Consider the following 21,904-nt stretch of genomic DNA (forward strand, 5'->3'; position numbering starts at 1 on the left):
AGCTCCATAAAAATAAACTTGCTAAACAGATGTAGTCCAATCTGGAAGAAACTGACATACCGACTTACTCATGGAAGATGTCTTTGTGTGAACCCCAAAAGTGGGGTCTTGTTTCCTTATAACCTAATTACTCTTGCAGGAGCTAATCACTGAGATTTTTATTTATTTATTTAGAAGGGCTATTTATTTATTTATTTTGCCATTTCTTGGGCTGCTCCCGCGGCATATGGAGGTTCCCAGGCTAGGGGCTGAACTGGAGCTGTAGCCGCCCGACCTATGCCAGAGCCACAGCAACGCAGGATCCGAGCCGCATTCGTGACCTACACCACAGCTCATGGCAACACCAGATCGTTAACCCACTGAGCAAGGCCAGGGACCGAACCCGCAACCTCATGGTTCCTAGTCGGATTCATTAACCACTGAGCCACGACGGGAACTCCACCACTGAGATTTTTAAAGCAAAGAAACCAAAATCTGGATCCACAAAGATGCCAATATCTGCTGCTCATCTGCAGTTTCATCAATATTTATCCTTTTGGTTAGTATTTTCCCCCAATCCGTCCAGGTCCATTTTATGGAGAAGAGTTTTGAGTCTTCTCTAAAACCCTTATTTCCCAGTACTGGTTAGGAAATCATAAAAACCTGGTTGAAGCAAAAACTATTAAAGTATGTGTAGAAGTAGGGAGGAAGCACTAGATAACACTCAGAAAGCTACTGAATTCTTTTTATGTTTGGTTTGAATGGCTCTGGGTTCACACACAAGGATTACTGAAACAAGCAAAAAAGAGAAAATGCTGATGCTCAGACTGAGCAGAGAACACGAGGTAGTTAAGATAGCTAAGCAACGTGCAAGGTTCTGATAAGGTTTCAGGTACCATTCACAGAGTTTCATATCTGAGGCTTCTTATTACAGGTATTATTCAGGACAGCAATAAGAGTTTTCTACTTAGTCATCTGATATCTAATAGCAATGACAATAATAACAATAAAACAAAGAGCCCTCAGCTTTAGATCAAATATCAGTAAGGGGTATCACAGGTTGATTATAAATTCACTCTAGAAGAAAACTACAGTACAAACATCATTAAAAGATCAGTTCACAGACAATTTCAAAGATATCCGAGTCAACACTTTTAGAAACACAACTTGGGTTAGAGATGTACTAACAATGTCTGGTTTTCTCACGTTACCTGAGGTGTAATTTGCTGTTGCATGCCTGATCTCATATTGATGCCAACAGGAGCGTTTGCTGCAAACTGGTTCAAGATAGCCTGCCGATTTTGGTGTATCAACTAGAGAAAAATGGAAACAATGAGACGTATTTCTACATATAAATATATAGCATGGCCCCTTTAGAGTAACAAACTTTTTATTGATTACTAAAAAGTTTTAGTATTGCAGGTTTATTTTATATTTATTTATTTATTTTTGCTTTTTAGGGCTGCACCCACGGCATACGGAGGTTCCCGGGCTAGGGGTCAAATCGGAGCTACAGCTGCCGGCCTACGCCACAGCCACAGGATCTGGCTGCATCTGCAACCTACACCACAGCTCACGGCAAGGCCGGATCCTTAACCCACTGAGCGAGGCCAGGGATCGAACCCAAAAACTCATGGTTCCTAGTCGGATTTATTTCTACTGTGCCATGATGGGAACTCCAGTATTGCAGGTTTAGTAAGATTGTTTCTCATGTTTATCTGCCAAAGGGTTGGCAATTCCTAACTTTTACCTAATATTTTCTCCCTTCAGAACTCTAATGGCTGAGGATTTAAAAGTGGAAAACATACACACAATGTACACATATATCTACACCTATGCATATATTAAGTGTATGCCATTCTACTTTATTTTATGGCTGCACCCTGTCACAGCAGTGATAATGCTAAATCCTTAACTGCTAGGCCACCAGGGGAACTCCATCTACTTTTAAATGCCCACCACTCCTCATGTGTTTATCATACTTTTTTTTTTTTTTTTTTTTGGCTGCACCTGCAGCATGCGAAAGTTCCAGGGCCAGGGATCTAACCTGAGCCACAGGAGTAACCCGAGACACAGCAGTGACAATGCTAAGTCCTTAACAACTAGGCCACCAGGGAACTCTTATCATACTTTTAAAAACACATTGTTACTTAGTTATTTCAGATAAGTGCAATAACAGAACAAAAAGAAACATCAGCTCTAGGTCTTAAATTGTTGTGAGTAAAAAAAGTAAAGGTACAATAGGGAACATTCTATTAAGGTCTTGAAGATAAATGGAAAAGTTGAAGTACTTCTGACTTGGAGGATACCTGTCTGAGGGGTACGTATTTGGAGAAAATACAATGTGATTTTATTAGCTGCAGAGAATTATGTAACAAACAAATAGTCTGAGAAAATGGGCTGTTTAACTAGAAGAAGTAATTACTTTAGACCAGCATTTCCCAAATTGGTGTTCTAAAGAACCCTGTTCTGCAGGATATTAATAGCTGTGCCAGGAAAATCGCATGCTGTGCTGTATTAAGCATTGGAAATAATGGGTTACACAAGGTGAAACAGATTTCTTTACTATAGTACTTTTATGAGCCTTTAATTGGCCAAAAGCACATTGTGGAGCTCCAAGAAAGGGATAAATTATGCAATTTATTTATCATAAAACTTTTTCTGACATATGGCCATTAACATTTATTATTATTGCCTAGAATAATCTATGGAACACCAATTTGGAAGATACAGTCAATATCGGGCTTAGAAGTTTTGGGTCATAGTCAGCCTTAACTTTATCAGGTAACAAAATAAGCATCCTTAGAAGTGATACTCCTGATAAACAATCTATTGCTTAAGGGATTTCTGGCTCAATACTCGGATATGAATAAACTGATCGGAGAGATAATAGTAACAATAATATCAATACTATTTTGGTTTTATATGGTACTTTATAACTTATAAATTACTTATAAAATAATTGACATATATATCAATGTAAAATATATTGGCATATCAAATGTATTTTAACATATGTCTATTTAATTCATTTAATATACTTTAATATACTATATGCAAACTAGAAAGCCTAGGAAAGGTTTCTTTTTTCTTTTGCTTTTTAGGGCCACACTCATGGAATATGAAGGTTCCTAGGCTAGGGGTGAAACTGGAGCTATAACTGCTGGCCTACACCACAGCTCAGGGCAACGCCGGATCCTTAACCCATGAGCAAGGCCAGGGATTGAACCCGCAACCTCATGGCTCCTGGTTGGATTAGTTTCTGCTGCGCCACAACAGCATCTCCAAGCCTACGAAAGTTTTGTCAGAGAATCTAAAAAGCTGTGAACAGAGATTAAATCTCTCATCTCCAAATAGCTCAACTCATATCTCTAGTTTTATTCATTTTTTGACTCCCACGACATTACAAAACAAACTGATTTGGAGGTAAAAGCCCAATATAATATAAATATTAAAATTACAACTTTCAAGCACTGTGGAATAGGATAAAACATTCAGAATCATGTCAAAAATAAATATCAACGTTATGGTTTTAAAAGTCAAAGAGACTCAAGTATGAAAATATAAATATTTCTCTTTTTTTTGGTCTTTTTTTGCCATTTCTTGGGCCGTTTCCGCGGCACATGGAGGTTCCCAGGCTAGGGGTCTAATTGGAGCTGTAGCTGCCAGCCTACGCCAGAGCCACAGCAACGCAGGATCCGAGCCGAGTCTGCAATCTACACCACGGCTCACGGCAACGCCGGATCGTTAACCCACTGAGCAAGGGCAGGGATTGAACCCGCAACCTATGGTTCCTAGTCGGATTCGTTAACCACTGCGCCATGACGGGAACTCCTGAAAATATAAATATTTCTTAGACTCAATAGACGTGGGACATAAATTTAAAGGAACCATTAGTTTAAAAAAGATTTATCAAAAAGCTCAATACATGTAAAGACACTATATAATAAAGTTTGAAGGCTATGAAGTTGAGCAAATTTCTCTTTTCTGGGAGCTCTCTGTGGAGTGGCAGAGTCCCAAGAAGAAGAGTGCAATGCACAAGTGCTACACGGCACATACAGAGATATGGACAGCAGCACAGAGGGAGCAACTAGCTCAGTGTAGGACATGAAGGCAGAGACCAAGACATGAGTGAGCTCAGTGGGACCTTGAAAGATGAGAATGCCAGGTGGCAAAGAGGATGGTAGAGTTAACTCAAGGCAGAAAGAACAACAAGTCTAAAAACAGAAGAGAAAGCAATGAGGGTAGGTGAAAATACATTAAGACTTAATGACGAAGAGAAGTAAAATTGCTGGGAAAGTGGGAGTTGGGATTCCAAACTTGTAGCTTTATATATTCTTTGAATTGTGAGATAACATGAGAATGAAATGGGTGGGGACAGAAGAAAAATGCTTGAGAAATAGTAAAATGAGAAAACAACCTTAGAAAATAAATTAAAGCCTTAGAAAATGAATGGGTTATTTCTGTACATAGAAGGAATTATTCTAAAAGCAGCAATCTATAAGCACTTTCTCTTCAAGGAAAATAATCGATTCCTGCCCTTGGAATAATTCTTGCTCATTTTCCCCTCCTCTTGATTGGGTGTACAACCTAACTAATGCTGTATACAGCAGTCTCATAGTGACCCGCCTCTTCTGATTATTAAAATGCTACCCATTTTCCAACAAGAATGTCAAGTTCTACTTCTTCCAAGGAAGTCTTCCTAAAAGGATCACCATTTCTTTTATCTCCTCCGAAATCTTAACTTTGGTGGTGGTGGGAGGGTGGTTAGGAAGTGGGAGGAGAGAGGCTGCCGATCCTCAGAGCTGGTTACACAAATTCAAAAGCCTATAAAGGCCCGTGGAAAGGCTTGTTATATTACTAAAGGAGATATGCATCCTGAGACCAGTGGGAAGAGCACAAACCCAGCTTATGTGTATAAATGCACACATGTGCACACACATATAGTTCAGACTTGCTATCATTTTGTCTTTCTGAATGGATGTTTTTTTCCCCAATGCCTTAGCAAGAAGCCCTTCCACAGTAAATGTAAAAGACGATTGTCTGACCAGGAGGTTCACAACCAGGGATGATTCTGCCCCATAAAGGACAGCTGGCAATATATGAAGACATTTTTGTCTGACACGACTTGGGGAAGGGTTGCTATTAGTATCTGGTGGGTAGAGGCCACATATGCTGCTATGTACCAGAAGTTTCCCTTAACAAGAATTACCCAGTCCCAAAATACTTAATAGTAATGAGGTTGAGAACCCTGATCCAGCTACCACATAAATTCTTGCCAAGACAAAGAATTCTTTAAGGAAGTTCATTCTTTTATCAGGCATTTTTCTTTTATTTTTTTTAAATGATTTTAATTTTTTCCATTATAGTTGGAATCAGGAATTTTTCACTGTCACAAAGTTTTGCTTTTTGGAACTTTCTGGAATTAAAAAAAATACTCTTTTCAATCTGAAGTTGGTTTAATCTGTAGATACAGAACCTGCAGATATGGAGGGATGACTACGCTGTTATGAATACCCAAGCTGACTCTAAGTTCTGAAAAGTTGCCTGTATCTTTTATTTTTTGTCGTCCTCTCAGTACCTCGTATAGTCCCCCTATATATGTTTTATGAAAAATTTAATACAGCAGAACTATTAAACATTTCTTGTTCTTGTACTATCTAACGATGAATGACAAGTTATAATACGTAGTTTATCTTAGTACTATTCCATTTCTTTCTCTTTCCTTCCTTCTCTTCCCTTAATAATTCTTTGTGCCTTTTATTCACTCCAGCATTTAAAAAATTATTTCTTTCTTTGTTAGTTTACCAGTAAAATTTTTTTTTCATCCTATGTCATCTCTCCCTTTCTCTTTCATTTTATCACCTTCCTCCTTTTAAGTGAAATAGAAGCATTTTTATATTATTTGTTATATTTATTGAATTTAATTTTATAATGATACTTTTAAAAAATCCAAAGCAATACAGACATATGTTTTAAAAGATAAAAAAGATTAATAGCAAGAAGCAACGATCTAGAGTCTCAGTCCTCAGTCCTTCGGTTTTCTGGTTCTTGATGATTATAACTGCTGCTTATACAATTTTAAATATTTATGTCATTATACCTACTCATTACTTGTCACAAGAGAAAATACTTAACTCACCCATAGCTCCCAGGACTCCCACACTATCCTCTCCTCTGTTCTCCTGGTATAATAATATCATTAGGCTTCACTCACTCTAACTGCAAACAACGTAAACTTCATTTTCTGTTCCAACAATCAGAAACAGAATATCTTGATGCCCTATTTCAGATTTAAGCTATATTTCAATTCTGTTAATTTAATAATCGCATGATGTTCATCCTAAATATTTTTTAATCTCCAAAAACAAGAGTACAGTAAATTGCTTTTAAACTATTAGTGTCAAAGTACTCTGTTATGAGCCAGTAGTCTTTTTTTTTTTTTTTTTCTTTTTAGGGCTGCAACTGTGGCACATGGAGGTCCCCAGGCTAGGGGTCTAATCGGAGCTGTTGCTGTCGGCCACAGCCACGCCAGATCCGAGCCGGTCTGTGACCTACACCACAGCTCACGGCAATGCTGGATCTTTAACCCACTGATCGAGGCCAGGGATGGAACCGGCAACCTCATGGTTCCTAATTGGATTCATTTCAGCTGCGCCACGATGGGAACTCCGAGCCAGCAGTCTTTAATTGAATGAATGTCCCTTACTCTTATCCAAGCAGACCAAAGATGACTTTTTGAGTAATAAAGCTTCTGGGAGTGGACTTGACACTTTTATTGCAGCAACTGGGCTGTCTTATTACAAAGAGGGTTAGCACATACCTTTAAAAAGCATCATCTGCTAAACAAGAGTACTCACCTGCTGTTGTCCCTGTAATCGTTGCTGAAGCTGAAGTCTTAGTTGGTTGGGTGCAGCTGGAGGTCTGTTTAGAGTCTGCCTGGGCTGCATGCCCATGCCAGGTGAAAAAGCACCTCGGGGAGGTGTTACTTGAACAGGCATAGTCCCCAATGAAGGTTTTTGCCTGACCATGCCTTGGAAGGGGCCAGAGAGATTGGCAGTAGGTGATGGAGAAGAATAAGGCTGTGAATAAAGGTTGGGTCTTTCTTCCATCATCAATGGCGGTGTTGCTTGTTGTGGTGGAAATCTCTCTGATAATACATCCAATCCTCCTCCCTGTCAGAAAATAAGCCAGAACATTTTACGAATAAATTTCTGCCAGTAAATGATATGCTTCCCTGTATAATTTAGAGCTGAGAGCATGTTACCTCTAGAAAGTTTCATCGTAACATATTCATGCTGAATTCATGAAGCTCTCCAGGAGTTTGCTACTTAAAGGAATCACTTATGAAAGTTACTTCTGGAATGGAGTAACAGATAAACTAAGATATTTAAAATCTCAGTAAAGAGATGAAAATATGGTTAAAATAAAGGCCCTACATCAATGAAATGAAGTTAAAGGTTTGAAAAGAAGCTCATTGCAAAGCCTAAGAATCAACAAATACAATATTTAACAGGTTACCATGTGAAGTACATTCCTAAAGGAAGGATTAATTTTTCTATCTCAAGTACAAAATTAACGCCTTTGTCTCATTTGAAAAAAATTCATAGTTGACCTAACAGAATGCCACAGAGCTATGGTTTTCAAACTTTTTGACTACTACTCAATGTAAGAAATACAGTTTAATTAATTGTGACCTACTGTGTGTGTGTGTGTGTGTGTGTGTGTGTGTAACCAGAAACAGTTTCATGGAATAGAATTTCCCTTTTCTGCATCCTGATACTTTGTATTCTACACCACTCTACTCCATTAAAATATGCTGGTCATCATGTACTAAACTGATTTTTTGGGGGAGGGGGGTATGCCCACAGCATGCAGAAGTTCCTGGGCCAGGTATTGAACCCACGCCACAGAAGTGACCCAAGCCACAGCAGTGACAACACCAGATCTTGAACCCACTCCCTTGGAGCCATTAGGAAACTCCTAAATTGATTTTTTAACCTCGCAGTCTGGAAAATACTAACCTGGAAGTTGGAATGGCATGAATGAAAGATAAATATGAGTCCTAAAATAGGAAATGATGATATAAAATCTGGATTCTGTTCTTGGGGGAGCTTCTAAGATTATGCTCTGTAGTAAAAGGCTACAACTCTCTAATTCTAATTGTTATGATATTTTTAGTCTTAAAAGCTCATTATTTAACTATTATATATTTTGATAACTCTCACAAGGGTAAATTATAAAACAGGTAAAACGCAGTGAGAGTAACACTGAAAAACCTTGCTTAAAAAATCATCTTCTAGCTTCTCAGGGAGGCGTCATTTAAATTAACTCCAAATTCAGTAAGTACCTGAACAAGTTTGTCGATTCCCAGAGCTCTGTCTAGTTCCGCTAACTCAGTTTCATCTTTGCCGCTGAGGAAGGATACCAGCTGTTCAAGAAGAGCCTTCTCATCATTTCTTCCTTCAACTGTTGTTGGTGGACAGAGAAGCTCATCTAATTGTGAACTAATACACTGGCTACAGAATCAAAAAATAAGAAAGTTTATGACTGATGTGAGCAAATAAGTATTCAATCTTAAGAATGCAAATACAGAGATACATAAGCAAATCTAGTTCCAGGAAATTATCTGTTGAGATGCATTTTTTTCTTTCTTTCATTTTTGCCTACCCTGTGGCATATGGAATTCCCAGGCCAGGGATCAGATTCGAGCCACAGTTGTGACCTAAGCTGCAGTAACACCAGATCCTTAACCCACTGTGTCAGGCCAGGGATCCAACCTGCATCCCAGTGCTCCCAAGACACAGCTGATCCTGATGCGCCACAGCAGGAACTCTGAGATGCATTTTTAAGGTTTTTTCTTTTTTTGGGTCTTTTTGTCTTCTTAGGGCCCCAACCACGGCATATGGAGGTTCCTAGGCTAAGGGCTGAATCAGAGCTGTAGCCGCTGGCCTTCGCCACAGTAACAGCAATTCAGGATCCAAGCTGCATCTGCCACCTACATCACAGCTCACAGTAACACTGGATCCTTAACCCACTGAATAAGGCCAGGGATCAAACCTGCATCCTCATGGATGTTAGTCAGACTTGTTAACCGCTGAGCCACGACAGGAACTCCCAGAGATGCATTTTTATGCAATAAAATTTTCTATACTTAACGTGCAGGAATTTATGACACTGAGTATGTCGCTTAAATATATTTTTCATTATTTTGTCATTGAACTCTGTTTTAATATTCTTCTTGTTAGCTTACAGAAACAGCCTGAAAAATTAACCATAATTAAGAGAAACAAATTTTTTTTGTCTTTTTTGTCTTTTTAGGGCTGCACCTGCGGCATATGGAGGTTCCCAGGCTAGGGGTCAAATTGGAGCCGTAGCCGCTGGCCTATGCCACAGCCACAGCCACGCAGGATCTGAGCCACATCTGCGACCTACACCACAGCTCATGGTAGTGCCAGATCCTTAACCCACTGAGTGAGACCAGGGATCGAACCTGTGTCCTCATGGATGCTAGTGAGATTTGTTTCCGCTGCGCCACGATGAGAACTCCGAATTTTTTTTTTTTTTTTTTGGTCACCCCAGGTATAAGGAGTTCCTGGGTCAGGGATCAGATCTAAGCCACAGTTATGACCTATGCTGCAGGTGTCCAATGCTGGGCCCTTTAAACTAACACTGTGCTTGGGCTCTGTGCAGAGACACTGATGATTCTATTGTATAGACTGGGAACTCCAAAAACAATTTTTTTTTTTTTGTCTTTTGAGGGCTGTGCCGTGGCATATGGAGGTTCCCAGGCTAGGGGTCTAATTGGAGCTGTAGTTGCTGGCCTATGCCACAGCCGCAGCAACGCCAAATTCTAGGCACACCTGCGACCTACACCACAGCTCACGGCAACACTGGATCCTTAACCAACTGAGCAAGGCCTGGGGATTGAACCCGCAACCTCATAACTCCTAGTCGGATTTGTTTCCACTGCGCCAGGACAGGAACTCCCCAAAACAATTTTAAATAAAAGTAAAAAAAATCAACCATAAACTCAGAAAAAAATCATTTGGCCTATAATAAGATTTATACTACTTATTCTATTTATCTTATGGTTGCCATTAATTATTGATAATTGAGCCATCTTCAAAGATGTTCAAATCATGTTGATAACATGACATCATTACTGTTTATAAAATAAATCAAACTCGAAAAATGAAACAGGCTCAGTGGTAAGCAACAAATTGTTGATTATATGTAGGAAATATGTGGTCTAATCCAAACTGATACCAACTGCATAAAACAGAAATATATAGAAAATAATACTAGTACTAATACTACTAATATAATTATGTAATTACAAGGATTCTTTTTTGGGGACGGGACCTGGGACTACAGCTCACAGTTAAGGCTCCAAACCACACTTGGTACCACCCATTCATCCTTTGGTTGTTATATACAAGATGTACTCTATGTGTTGGAATGGACCTCCTTGTGTGGATTAAGGAACTAAATTCTAACCCAGATAGGTCACCGAGTAGATGTGCAAAGTACCTTCCGGTCTTAGGCACTCTTGCTCCAGACAAAGAGAAAAGCTGGACAAAATAATTATATAACTGATAACTCAAGAAGCAACATAATTGTTGTGCTGAGGCCAATTCATCCATAGGTCCCATAAATTCTATGGTAATCAGTAAAGCAAAGTAGAAGATGAAAAAAGATGAAAACAACAGCTGCATACTGTATCAATCTCCTGGTAATTACAATGTACACTGGCCTTGCAGTCATGCAGTAAATAACTCTGTTTAACTTGGTGTCCTCCCCCACCCTTTTTTTTTTTTTCATTAAACATTCACTTCTATTAATATCTCACAAAATACCAATCAAGACTGGAATCTAGTTTGGGAAAAGTAGTTCTTTGCTGTAGAAACTGGTATCTTGATACTTTGTAATATACAAAATGTATTACTCACTCTTCTGGTTTATTCTGATTTACAGCTGTCACTGTATTATTTGCCCATGGAATCTGATCACCTGTTCCCGGTTGTCCAAACTGGTTATCAATTGCTTCCAATTCTAGCTCAGGTAATCCTGGTTAAAGAAGAAAAGGTAATAAATCAGGATGTATTCAAATGGAAGACGATAATAATTTTCAGAAGTAATATATTGTATAGTAGAGTGAGATTTCCCCTGTAAAAAGCTACCTCAGTGATACATAGGTCACTTAATCAGAAACTTAAGCTGTCTAAAATGTGGCCATATAACAACTAAATGAGAAAGTGAGAAAAGGTCTCTGAGTCAAAAAGAGTCTGATGTTAAAAGTTTGTACATATTATCATAAGAGAATCACTTAGAACTTTTCAGAAATTATTTATTTTAAAGATAATCATAATTTTGGTTCACTGCTTTTTCAGTCTGTATCATATCAGTATATACTATACGTGTTATTATCATGAAGTGAGAGCTGCAAGCAAAAGATAAAATATGTCCTATAAAAGGCAGGAACAGAGACTAAAGGGCACTGCAGTCCGGGGCCATTTAGTAAATGGACAGAACTCTACAGTGGTTAATTAAAAATACAGCTTTATAATAACAGTACAATAACTGATGTCCATAATGATGACAAATGCAGAGAGAGGTTGAGTTATGTTTTGCAGTGGAAGAAAATAGTATGCACATGTTAGAAAGTTTGGGGTAATTTTTTTGAAGCTTTGATCATTTCTGTACTATTTATATTAGGAAACAATCTGTAAATAACCTAAATTCCAGAAATTTACTGACTGATTTAATAATTTATGGTATAGATATTTACAACATGCCAATAAATGAAAATAAAAAAAGTGTAAACTAAGATATCATGTTTGGGGAGTTCCCATCATGGCTTGGCAGTTAACAAATTTGACTGGCATCTATGAGGACACAGGTTCGATTCCCTGGCCTTGCTTGCTAGGTTAAAGATCCAGTATTGCCATGAGCTGTGGTGTAGGCTACAGACACTGCTTGGATCCTGTGTTGCTGTGTAGCCTGGCAGCTACAGATCTGATTCGACCCCTAGCCTGGGAACCTCCATATGCCCCGTGTGTGGCCCTAAAAAGCAAAAAAAAAAAAAAAAAAAAAAAAGATACTATGTTTGGGATGATTCCATTTTTACCCACTATTTTATATATTTTAGCAGAAAAAATTATGATAGGCTATATGTCCTTCAGTAGACTATGAGATTAAGGATTACTTTTATTTTCTTTTAGTGTTTCTAGTGGTTATTTGTAATTTCTAAAATGAACAAAATTCTTATGTTGAAACTCTAACCTCCAGCACTTTATAATGTGACTATATTTGGGACAGGGCCTTCTGGGAAGTGATTAAGTTAAAACAGAGTCACTAGGGTGAGCTCAGTATGACTGATGTTCTTATAAGCAGAGGTGATTAGGACACAGACAGCACAGAGTGACGACCATGAGGACACAGTAAGAAGGTAGCCATCTGCAGGCTAGTGAGAAAGGCCTCAGGAGACACTAAACCTGCTAACCCGCTAACCTTCACACTGTGAGAAAATAAATTTCTGTTCTTTAAGTCACCGGTCTGTGGTATTTTATTGTGGAAGCCCCAGCAAACTAAAACCAAAACCAAAACCCGAAATTAAAAATGCCGCGGCGTCTTAAGAAAAATCACAATTAGGTAGAATTCCTCATCCTAATGGAGAGTAAGTAGATTTAAGGATGCCCTCTAAATTTATTTAATGCTGGATACTGATCTTTATTAATGACAGCAAACACGTTAGGCTCACTTTGATGTGAAATATATTCAACATTTAGTTTGAATGAGATATAGGAGTCCATATAAAAACACATTCACTTCTAAATGCAAAGAATTATAGCTTGCAATTAAACTTGTCTTCTCTACCATGAGAAATGATAGAGAAATCAAATTCTGTAGGATTCTAAAAAAACAAAGCAAACAAAAAACTCGAAACAACAACAATAAATGCTGATGGGAAAGTAATCACTTAATTGCTCTCATTACTCAGTCAGGAAGTTGGTTAAAGATGATAATCTTAAATTGTCCATTGCTCTGCTCCACACATTAATTCCTCAATCTTATTGCATTTTAGAAATCTAACCTAAACAAAATAATTATATTTAAGAATCAAAGAAACTCTACATGGCTGTCTACCATCAGTACTGAGTATTACAAGATAGTTTTTTTGCCTTAGCAAATGGACAGTATCTCATTTTACTAGTCTTGATGGGAAAAATGTCAAGAAAACAAATTGGATCAAAACTACCATGAGATACCACCTCACACCAGTCAGAATGGCCATCATTAATAAATCCACAAATAACAAATGCTGGAGGGGCTGTGGAGAAAAGGGAACTCTCCTGCACTGCTGGTGGGAATGTAAACTGGTACAGCCACTATGGAGAACAGTTTGGAGATACCTTAGAAATCTATACTTAGAACTTCCATATGACCCTGCAATCCCACTCTTGGGCATCTATCCAGACACATGCACCCGCATGTTCATTGCATCACTATTCACAATAGCCAGGACATGGAAACAATCCAAATGTCCATCGACAGAGGATTGGATTCGGAAGATGTGGTATATATACACAATGGAATACTACTCAGCCATAAAAAAGGATGACATAATGCCATTTGCAGCAACATGGATGGAACTAGAGAATCTCATCCTGAGTGAAATGAGCCAGAAAGACAAAGGCAAATACCATATGATATCACTTATAACTGGAATCTAATATCCAGCACAAATGAACATCTCCTCAGAAAAGAAAATCATGGACTTGGAAAAGAGACTTGTGGTTGCCTGATGGGAGGGGGAGGGAGTGGGAGGGATCGGGAGCTTGGGCTTATCAGACACAACCTAGAATAGATTTACAAGGAGATCCTGCTGAATAGCATTGAGAACTATGTCTAGATACTCATGTTGCAACAGAAGAAAGGGTGGGGGAAAAACTGTAATTGCAATGTATACATGTAAGGATAACCTGACCCCCTTGCTGTACAGTGGGAAAAAAAAAATTGGATAAAATATTTTCAAAATAAAATAAGATTCATGTGCTAAATTTGGTGACCACGAGGAAAAACCCCAAAGAAATCAATCATTGACTCAACAAAAAGCTTTGTTTGTGTAGGCTGTATGCTTAAAAGAAGTTGGTTTTTACTCTAAAAGTTATTTCAACATTTCAGGACTTCCTTTAGAAACTGATTTCTACAAAAAATTCGAGGATTTGCTGCAGTGTTTTACGAAATACCCAAGTTATCTCTCTTTGTCCAGGGAACAAACCAACTATTTTTGGAGTTGTCTGTGTCTCTACTGCAAACGTTGAGTGAGTATGTATATATGTTACACAAGATAGGCAGGGGAATTTTTAAAGGGAAACATCACTGCATTTACCACTCCCTGTGTTGGAGAGAAACAGCTGATATCAGGGCAGTTAAAACAAGCTTTTAGGGATTCTTGATCAAGTATTCTGTTTTTCTTTTGTGTGTGTTTTTTTTTTAATCATCTGTACAAAAGGCTCAACATCCTACTCCCATTAGCCACAATGATCCCAGCCAAAAACAAAACCAAAAAACCCTTATATTACTAAAAATTAAATTTCTTTCTTCACACAAAGTAGAAAGCATTGTCTAATCAAGAGAGTGGCTTTTGCACACTTCACTTCATTAAGAGTTGATGCAGTATCTAGTGATTCTGATGTTCACAGTTCATTTTTTCCTCAGCCGTTGGTAAAGAGGTTTCCGGCTCAGTTTTGTTACATCTGGCTGTTTACTATGCACAGCAGTCAAAGTGTTTCATTTCATATTCCAAAAGTATATATAAAATCAGTAAGATAAAAACAGAAAAACCCAACAGATAAATGGTCAGAGCATATGAAAAGGTCACATAAAATCACGGAAAAATAATCAACCTAATTCATGATAAAAGAAAAATAGTTTAAAACTACATTGAGATACTTAAAAAAACCCGTCAGGTTGGCAAAGATGAGAAAGTGCATAATTCAACTTATTGGAAAGGAGGTGTGGAAAGAGGAACATTGTCAGTTAGTGCTTACACTGGCATAAGAGAGCCATTTGGCAAAGTTTACCTACCCTTTGACCTGGCAATTCTGTTCAGAATTTCTACTTCAGATATACTCTCAAATACGGTCAATTATCTCTACGTAAGATTATTCATTGCAGTTTTGCGGTAGCGAAAGATACCTACCAATAGCCTCAACACACTAAACACAGCCATGAAAACAGGGAAATAAAACTGCACTTTTTAGATACTGAAAAGTTTTTATGTGAAACTCTATTTTTAGAGGTAGGCGGTACTCCTAATGTACTCTAGTCTAATAAGATTTAAAAGTTAATCATCTCAGAAAGTGTATGTTCACAGAACATAAAAACCATCTTAAGTGGTCATTCACTTACTCCAGTAATGTTATCAACGTTCAAATATTTTTGGAATTCTTTTAGAACTATCTTAACCAGTGTACAAGTCCTTCAATAAAATACGTCTTATAATCACGTCTAATTTTGGTTCTGATTTTTTTTTAAAGTATTATTCTTTTTGGATCAACAAATTTGGCTCCATCGACTTCACACAATTTCAGAAGTCAAATCCACCTCAAAGGATAGGAATCTGGAGACAGTGTCACAGGGACATAGCAGAGGTGTTGAAGGTACTGCCAAGAAAGCACGTTACGCATATTTTGATCAACATCCCTCTAAGTTGTCTCTTGATGTGCTCCCATAGTACATTTCCAACCAAATTATTTAAATCACTTGGTCACTCTGCATGACTGTGTGTGCATATGGACACCATGTTTTAAAACCAGGCTGACTGAATTTTAAATCCTGGTTCTGCTTATACTAACTGGGTAACTTCTGGGCAAGTTTTTGGTCTAGGTGTGTGCTTACTTTTCATACTCTGGACCTTAGTTCTCTCATATGTAAACAGATCTAAGGAAAATTTGTGGTTCAATTTGACAGATTTATGTTACCTACATTTTATTTTCTCTCTAAAATTATCACTGAAATAAAAGAAGTAAAAAGGGGAAAAATAATTTTACATCTGAAGGAGAGGCCAAAAGAAGTAGGGCAGTCAACTAGAACAATGAAGAATTTCTAAGACAAATGAAAAGCTAAAATTGAGAGTGAAATTCAACTAAACTAGAAAACTTACATCAGGACAAAGAGAAGGTTTTCCAAAAATGCGAGTTTTTTTCAACACCAGAACAACTCCAAACTCAGTGGTCAGTTGAGCAGGTAAAGGAACAGGCCATGGGTGATTGCCCAGATAATTAAAGGACAACTGAACAGCTGCCACCAGGCCCTGCTTTGAGTGCAGCTGACTCTGGCATCTACCCATGGGATTAAAGTGGTGAGTGCATGACTCAGAGTGGGAGTTCTGCCCAGGGAATCTCCCAACGTGGGTGCAAGGGCTGCCACGAGGGATTTCCCCATCACCAACCCCCACTCCTTCACAACAACAACTGAGAAACAAGGCTTCTATAATCAGAACCTACATTCACTGCCAGGGCAAAAAGGGCTTCTCACTTTAGCTCAAGAGACACTCTAGCTACCAAGATGTTTCATTCTAGGTCTTTTTTCAGTACACATGGACAGACGGCTCAAATTCACCAAACATTCAAAAAAAGTCAACAGCAGGAAAGAACAATAGCAAATTTAACAAAAAAAGAAACTTTGAAGAAAAAAAGATTATGACAGAAAATGGATGAGCTCCAAAGTAAGTATGCTAAATTTATCACCACACATTTAAAAGTCTATCATATATATAAAAAGTAATAGATGTCTAAGAAAAAATTTTTTTAAAAACACAATTGCAACAATTAAAAGAACACAATAGACTGACAGAAGAGCAGACTGGAAATGGATGAAGACTCAGCTTTGATCTGGAAAATCTGGCCCAGAGACTCTCTCAGAATGCAATGCAGAAGGGCAAGGAAAAGAAAAGAATGAGAGAAGGTGACACGGCAGACAGTTCCAGAAGTTCTAATAGGTGAAACACAATAATTAACTCTCCTATGCGAGACCTTTGCACTTGACATGGTTCAGCTTAAGACTGAAGACTCCAGTCAGGAAAGATGATTGATTTTCCTGGATGGGCACCAGATTAAGACGTGGAATCAGCCTTTCCATAATGGACTCTGGCTCTAGTGAGAGGCAGTGGAGGACAGCTAGAGGCTAGAGGGGGCAGAGAATCAGAGGCTGTTCTCTCTCTTTACAAGATCATATTTTTTCCCTCTTCTTTCTTTCTTTTTCCTTCTCCAACCCTTTGTTCTCTTTTCCTTTCTCCTGTCCAACTTGTTTCCTTAGCCTTACGCTTCGCCTCTTAAAACCTGTTCTGTTTCTTGTCTGTATAGAAACATTGTAAACTGGCTGTTTGGAGCTCCCCCCCCTCCGCCATTTACCTCAGTATCTTCCCTTCCAGGCTTCTGGCCTTTGCCATCACTATGGGACAAAGTTGAACAGATCCTGGCCTATTTACATACTTTCATACACTGAACAGTATTCAGGTGAGATCTCAAGAGAGAAAAAAAGAGCTATATGTCTCAAGACAGGTCACGAATGAAAAACACTCCACTTTCGCCAACTTGTAGAGCTACTAGAAGACACTTTCTATTTTTATTAGCTTTAATTTTCATCAAATTAACACATACACATAAATTTAAAAGTTAGAACAAAAAGGTCTGTTATGAATAAAAACGGTTTCCTGTCTTGCCCCTTCCGATCCTTTGCTTCCTCCCCTTTCAATAGAGATGGCCAGTCACAACTTGTGTAGCTCTTTTCTTCGGCATTTGCCTAATTATTTCTAAGATATCTCCATTTTTAGAGTTCTGACTCACCATCGTGATAGACAAGGTTTTAGCTCTCTCATATCTACCTCTCTTACTACCTCCTATGTCCCTAACAGAGATCATAGCATTTTTATAAAATAAAAAGTTAACATTTAGATTATGAAGTATTACTCCATATATTGAGTATTAACTATACAAATATTTGTCATTGCTAGATCATATTGTGTACTATGCTCATGATTTTTTTGTTTGTTTGTTTGTTTTTTGGTCTTTTTAGGGCTGCATCTGTAGCATATGGAAGTTCCCAGGCTAGGGATCAAATTGGAGCTGTAGTTGCTGGCCTTTGCCACAGCCACAGCAACGCCAGATCTGAACCTTGTCTGCAACCTACCTCACAGCCTATGGCAATGCCGGATCCTTAACCCACTCAACCTACACCATAGCTCACGGCAATGCTGGATCCTTAACTCACCAAATGGGACCAAGGATCCAACTCATGTCCTCATGGATACTAGTTGGGTTTGTTACCTCTGAGCCACAACAGGAATTTCTCATGCTTCCTTTTTTCTGGAGTTAACAATTAACCTTTTTTTTTTTTCCTTTTCATTTTCCTGCTTTTCTAGAATTTTTCAAATGTTTTAACATTTATGACATAAACCTATCATGAATATCTCCCATAAACTCAAAGAGATACATTTCCTTTCTCCCCTGGAGGCAGCCTTTCAAGAGAACTCGGGCCCCCCATTCCAGTCTACATTGGTTGTTTCCTAGTCTTATTGATCATGCATCATTCCTGGACTTACTTTCTGATGCTTGTTTCCCATGGACCTTGTAAGTTTCTCTTTTTTGGTTTTCCCCCTGTTTGCTGAAGCATATTATCTAGGACTTTCAGTAGAGAAAGTGACTATACCATGCAAATAACTTGAGCCCTTCTATATCTCAAAATGGCTTTACTCCACCTTCATACTACTGGAAACTTGGATGCCTAATTATCAGCTAGAAATAACCTTGGATATTTCTGAAGTAAATTTTATTGACGGATAGTTTATATACAAAAGTATGCATCAATTTTTAGCGTACAGTTTAATGACTCTGGAAAAGGTATAAACCCCTATATAACCTCCTACTTGAATCAAGAAAACAGAATAGTTCCATCACCTCTAAAAGTTCCCTCAAGCTCCTTGGCTTGTCAATCCTCCCTACCTTATCCCACCACAATGATCTAGACTTTTTCTCACTTAGCATGTTTTTGAGAGTAATTCATGCCACATGCCAGTAGTCCCCTTCCTTTTCACTGCTGAGAAATATTTCATTTTATAAATATACCATATCCTTGTTGTTGAACATTTAGATTGCTTCCAGTTTGGGGCTATCATGAACAAACCTGTAGGAACATTTGTGGCCAAGTTTTTGATGAGCACATGCTCTCATTTCTCATTCTCAAATACCTAAGAGCTGGAATGTTGGGTTATATGGGACATGCATGTTTAACTTTAAGAGAAACTGCTGAACAATTTTTCCAAATCTGTTTTTACCTATTTTACATTCCTACCAACAATGCAAAAGTTCACGTTGCTCCACATCTTTGCTATCATTTGGTGTTGTAAGTATTTTAAAATGCTGGGTATTTCAATGGGTTTATAGTAGTACTGCATTATAGTTTTAATTCACATATCCTTTTTTTTTTTTTTTTTTTTGTCTTTTGTCTTTTTGTTGTTGTTGTTGTTGTTGCTATTTCTTGGGCCGCTCCCGCAGCATATGGAGATTCCCAGGCTAGGGGTTGAATCGGAGCCGTAGCCACCGGCCTACGCCAGAGACACAGCAACGCGGGATCCGAGCCGCGTCTGCAACCTACACCACAGCTCACGGCAACGCCGGATCGTTAACCCACTGAGCAAGGGCAGGGACCGAACCCGCAACCTCATGGTTCCTAGTCGGATTCGTTAACCACTGCGCCACGATGGGAACTCCTAATTCACATATCCTTAATGATTAAAGACACTGACCATCTTTTTCTGTGCTTATCGACTACTTTCATATCTTCTTTATGAAGTGTATTTTAAAATCCTTTGCCCATTTTTTTTTTAGATTGGTTTCCCCTTTCATTAACATCTTGCATTAGTGTGGTGTATGTTAAAACCAATGAGCTAGTATTTTCACTAGCTAACGCCCATAGTTTACACTAGGATTCACTCTGTGTGGTTGCACATTTTGTGCATTTTGACAAATGTATAATAACGTGGATCCGGAGTTCCCGTCATGGTGCAGTGGAAACGAATCTGACTAGGAACCATGAGGTTGTGGGTTCGATCCCTGGCCTTACTCAGTGGGTTAAGGATCCAGTGTTGCCGTGAGCTATGGTGTAGGTTGCAGACACGCTCAGATCCTGTGTTGCGGTGGCTCTGGCGTAGGCCAGTGGCTACAGCTCTGATTGGACCCCTAGCCTGGGAACCTCCATATGCCACGGGAGTGGCCTTAGAAAAGGCAAAAAAAAAAAAAAAAAGTAGTAACGTGGATCCACATTATCACACAGAACAGATTCACTGCTCTAAAAATCCCCTAGGTTACACCCATTCATCAGTCTCTCTGGCAACCACTCATCTTTTTACTGTCTCCATAGTTCTGCCTTTTCCAGAAGGCCATATAGACGGAATCATAAGCTATGTAACCCTTTCAGATTGGCTTCTTTCACTCAGAAATATGCATTTAAGGTTCTCTATGTCTTCTCATGGCTGGATAGCTCCCAAGTGTTGGCAATTAGGATTCACTGTATGCAATTCGCATCTTCTTTCTGAAGGCTTTTAGAATTTTTATATCTGATACTCTAGAAATACATGATAATAAGCTTTTGGTCTTCTTGTATGTGCACATATTGGTACTTGTTGAACCACTTCAATCTGGAGGATTATGTGCTTCAGTTCTAGCAAACTTCTTGCTCTCTTTTTTTTGGTAGACATTATCGTCTTTTCTATTTTTTTCCCTCCTCACTATTTGTTTCTGGAATTCTCAACATTATTGGCCCTCTTAGGTTATTTGTACCTTTTTCTTCTCTATTTGTCTTTTGGTCTTTTTGTTCTTTATGAAAGCTTTTTTCCATTTTATTTTCTAATACTTCTCTCGAAATTTGAAAATTTTGGATGTCTAATTTCCGAAAGTTCTTTCTTGCTCTTTGACCCATTTTTTCCCATGTTATTCATGGAGGAAATGTCTTTTAGTCCATACACTCACTGTATATTTCCACTGCATACTCTTTGTCTTTTTAGGGCCATACCACGGCATTTGGAAGTTCACAGGCTAGGGGCTGAATTGGAGCTGTAGCTGCTGGCCTATGCCACAGCCACAGCCACAGCAATGCCAGATCTGAGCCACATCTGAGACCTATACCACAGCTCACAGCCAACACTGGATCCTTAACCCACCAAGTGAAGCCAGGGATGGAACCTGCGTCCCCATGGATACTAGTCAGGTTTGTTACCGCTCAGCCACAATGGGAACTCCATCACTGCATACTCTTCTGTTTGTTTCATTTGCTCTCTTTCAAGTTGCAGACTTCCCTCAAAGTCCTCATGATCTTTGGCTGGGCCTGTTCTAAATGGACACAGTGTTCTAAAACACTGACTGGTGAACTCAGTCTGCTGGTAGCATTCACTGTTGGATGCTTAGGTGGCAGCATGACCTTTGCACTTCAGGGATTTCTCCATACATACCCATATCCAGACATCTTCTTTCTGGCCATTTGTTATCTCCTGGGATATAACTCCTCCAGTCTCCCACATTGGAAGGGAAAGGGGACCAGGATCAAACCAAAATGAAGACTTTCATTTTATTTCCTTTTAGCCTTGCCATTCATTGTTTCCCAAACTGTGCCTGATATCCCAGAGTCTGAAGCCTCCTCTTTTAATTAGAAGAGACTTCTGAAGTCATCTCATCTAAAGCTTATTTTGCAGATAAAGAGAATGACGCTCAGAAACTTCATTTGCTTAAGGTATTACTGCTAATAAATGGGGAATGTGAGATCTGAACCGAGGCTCCTGCTTGAAAGTTGAAATTAGTGTTCCGGTCAGCTAAAAAACTGCTTCCAAAAATGTCAGAAATGACTTGAGATTTTTCTTTCCAGA

The 21,904-nt window shown here is 38.7% G+C and overlaps 1 protein-coding gene across 26 annotated transcripts in view; it reads right to left on the reverse strand.

Moving 5' to 3' along the window:
- NCOA1 (nuclear receptor coactivator 1) overlaps positions 1-21,904 on the reverse strand; it is a 253,860-nt gene that overhangs the window by 28,257 nt on the left and 203,699 nt on the right. For all 26 annotated transcript variants that reach the window (XM_085015947.1, XM_085015954.1, XM_085015948.1 and 23 more), the window contains 4 exon segments: positions 10,932-11,049; positions 8,330-8,498; positions 6,840-7,154; positions 1,191-1,292 (listed from right to left, as the gene is read on the reverse strand). In XM_085015947.1, the coding sequence (XP_084872073.1) occupies positions 1,191-1,292; positions 6,840-7,154; positions 8,330-8,498; positions 10,932-11,049 (704 nt within the window).

The sequence above is a fragment of the Sus scrofa genome, chromosome 3, assembly GCF_054392235.1.
Source record: "Sus scrofa isolate SSC_HxYL_T2T_F1_AM1 chromosome 3, Sscrofa_HxYL_maternal_Yorkshire_Landrace_v2.0, whole genome shotgun sequence".
Classification (NCBI taxonomy): Eukaryota; Metazoa; Chordata; class Mammalia; order Artiodactyla; family Suidae; genus Sus; species Sus scrofa.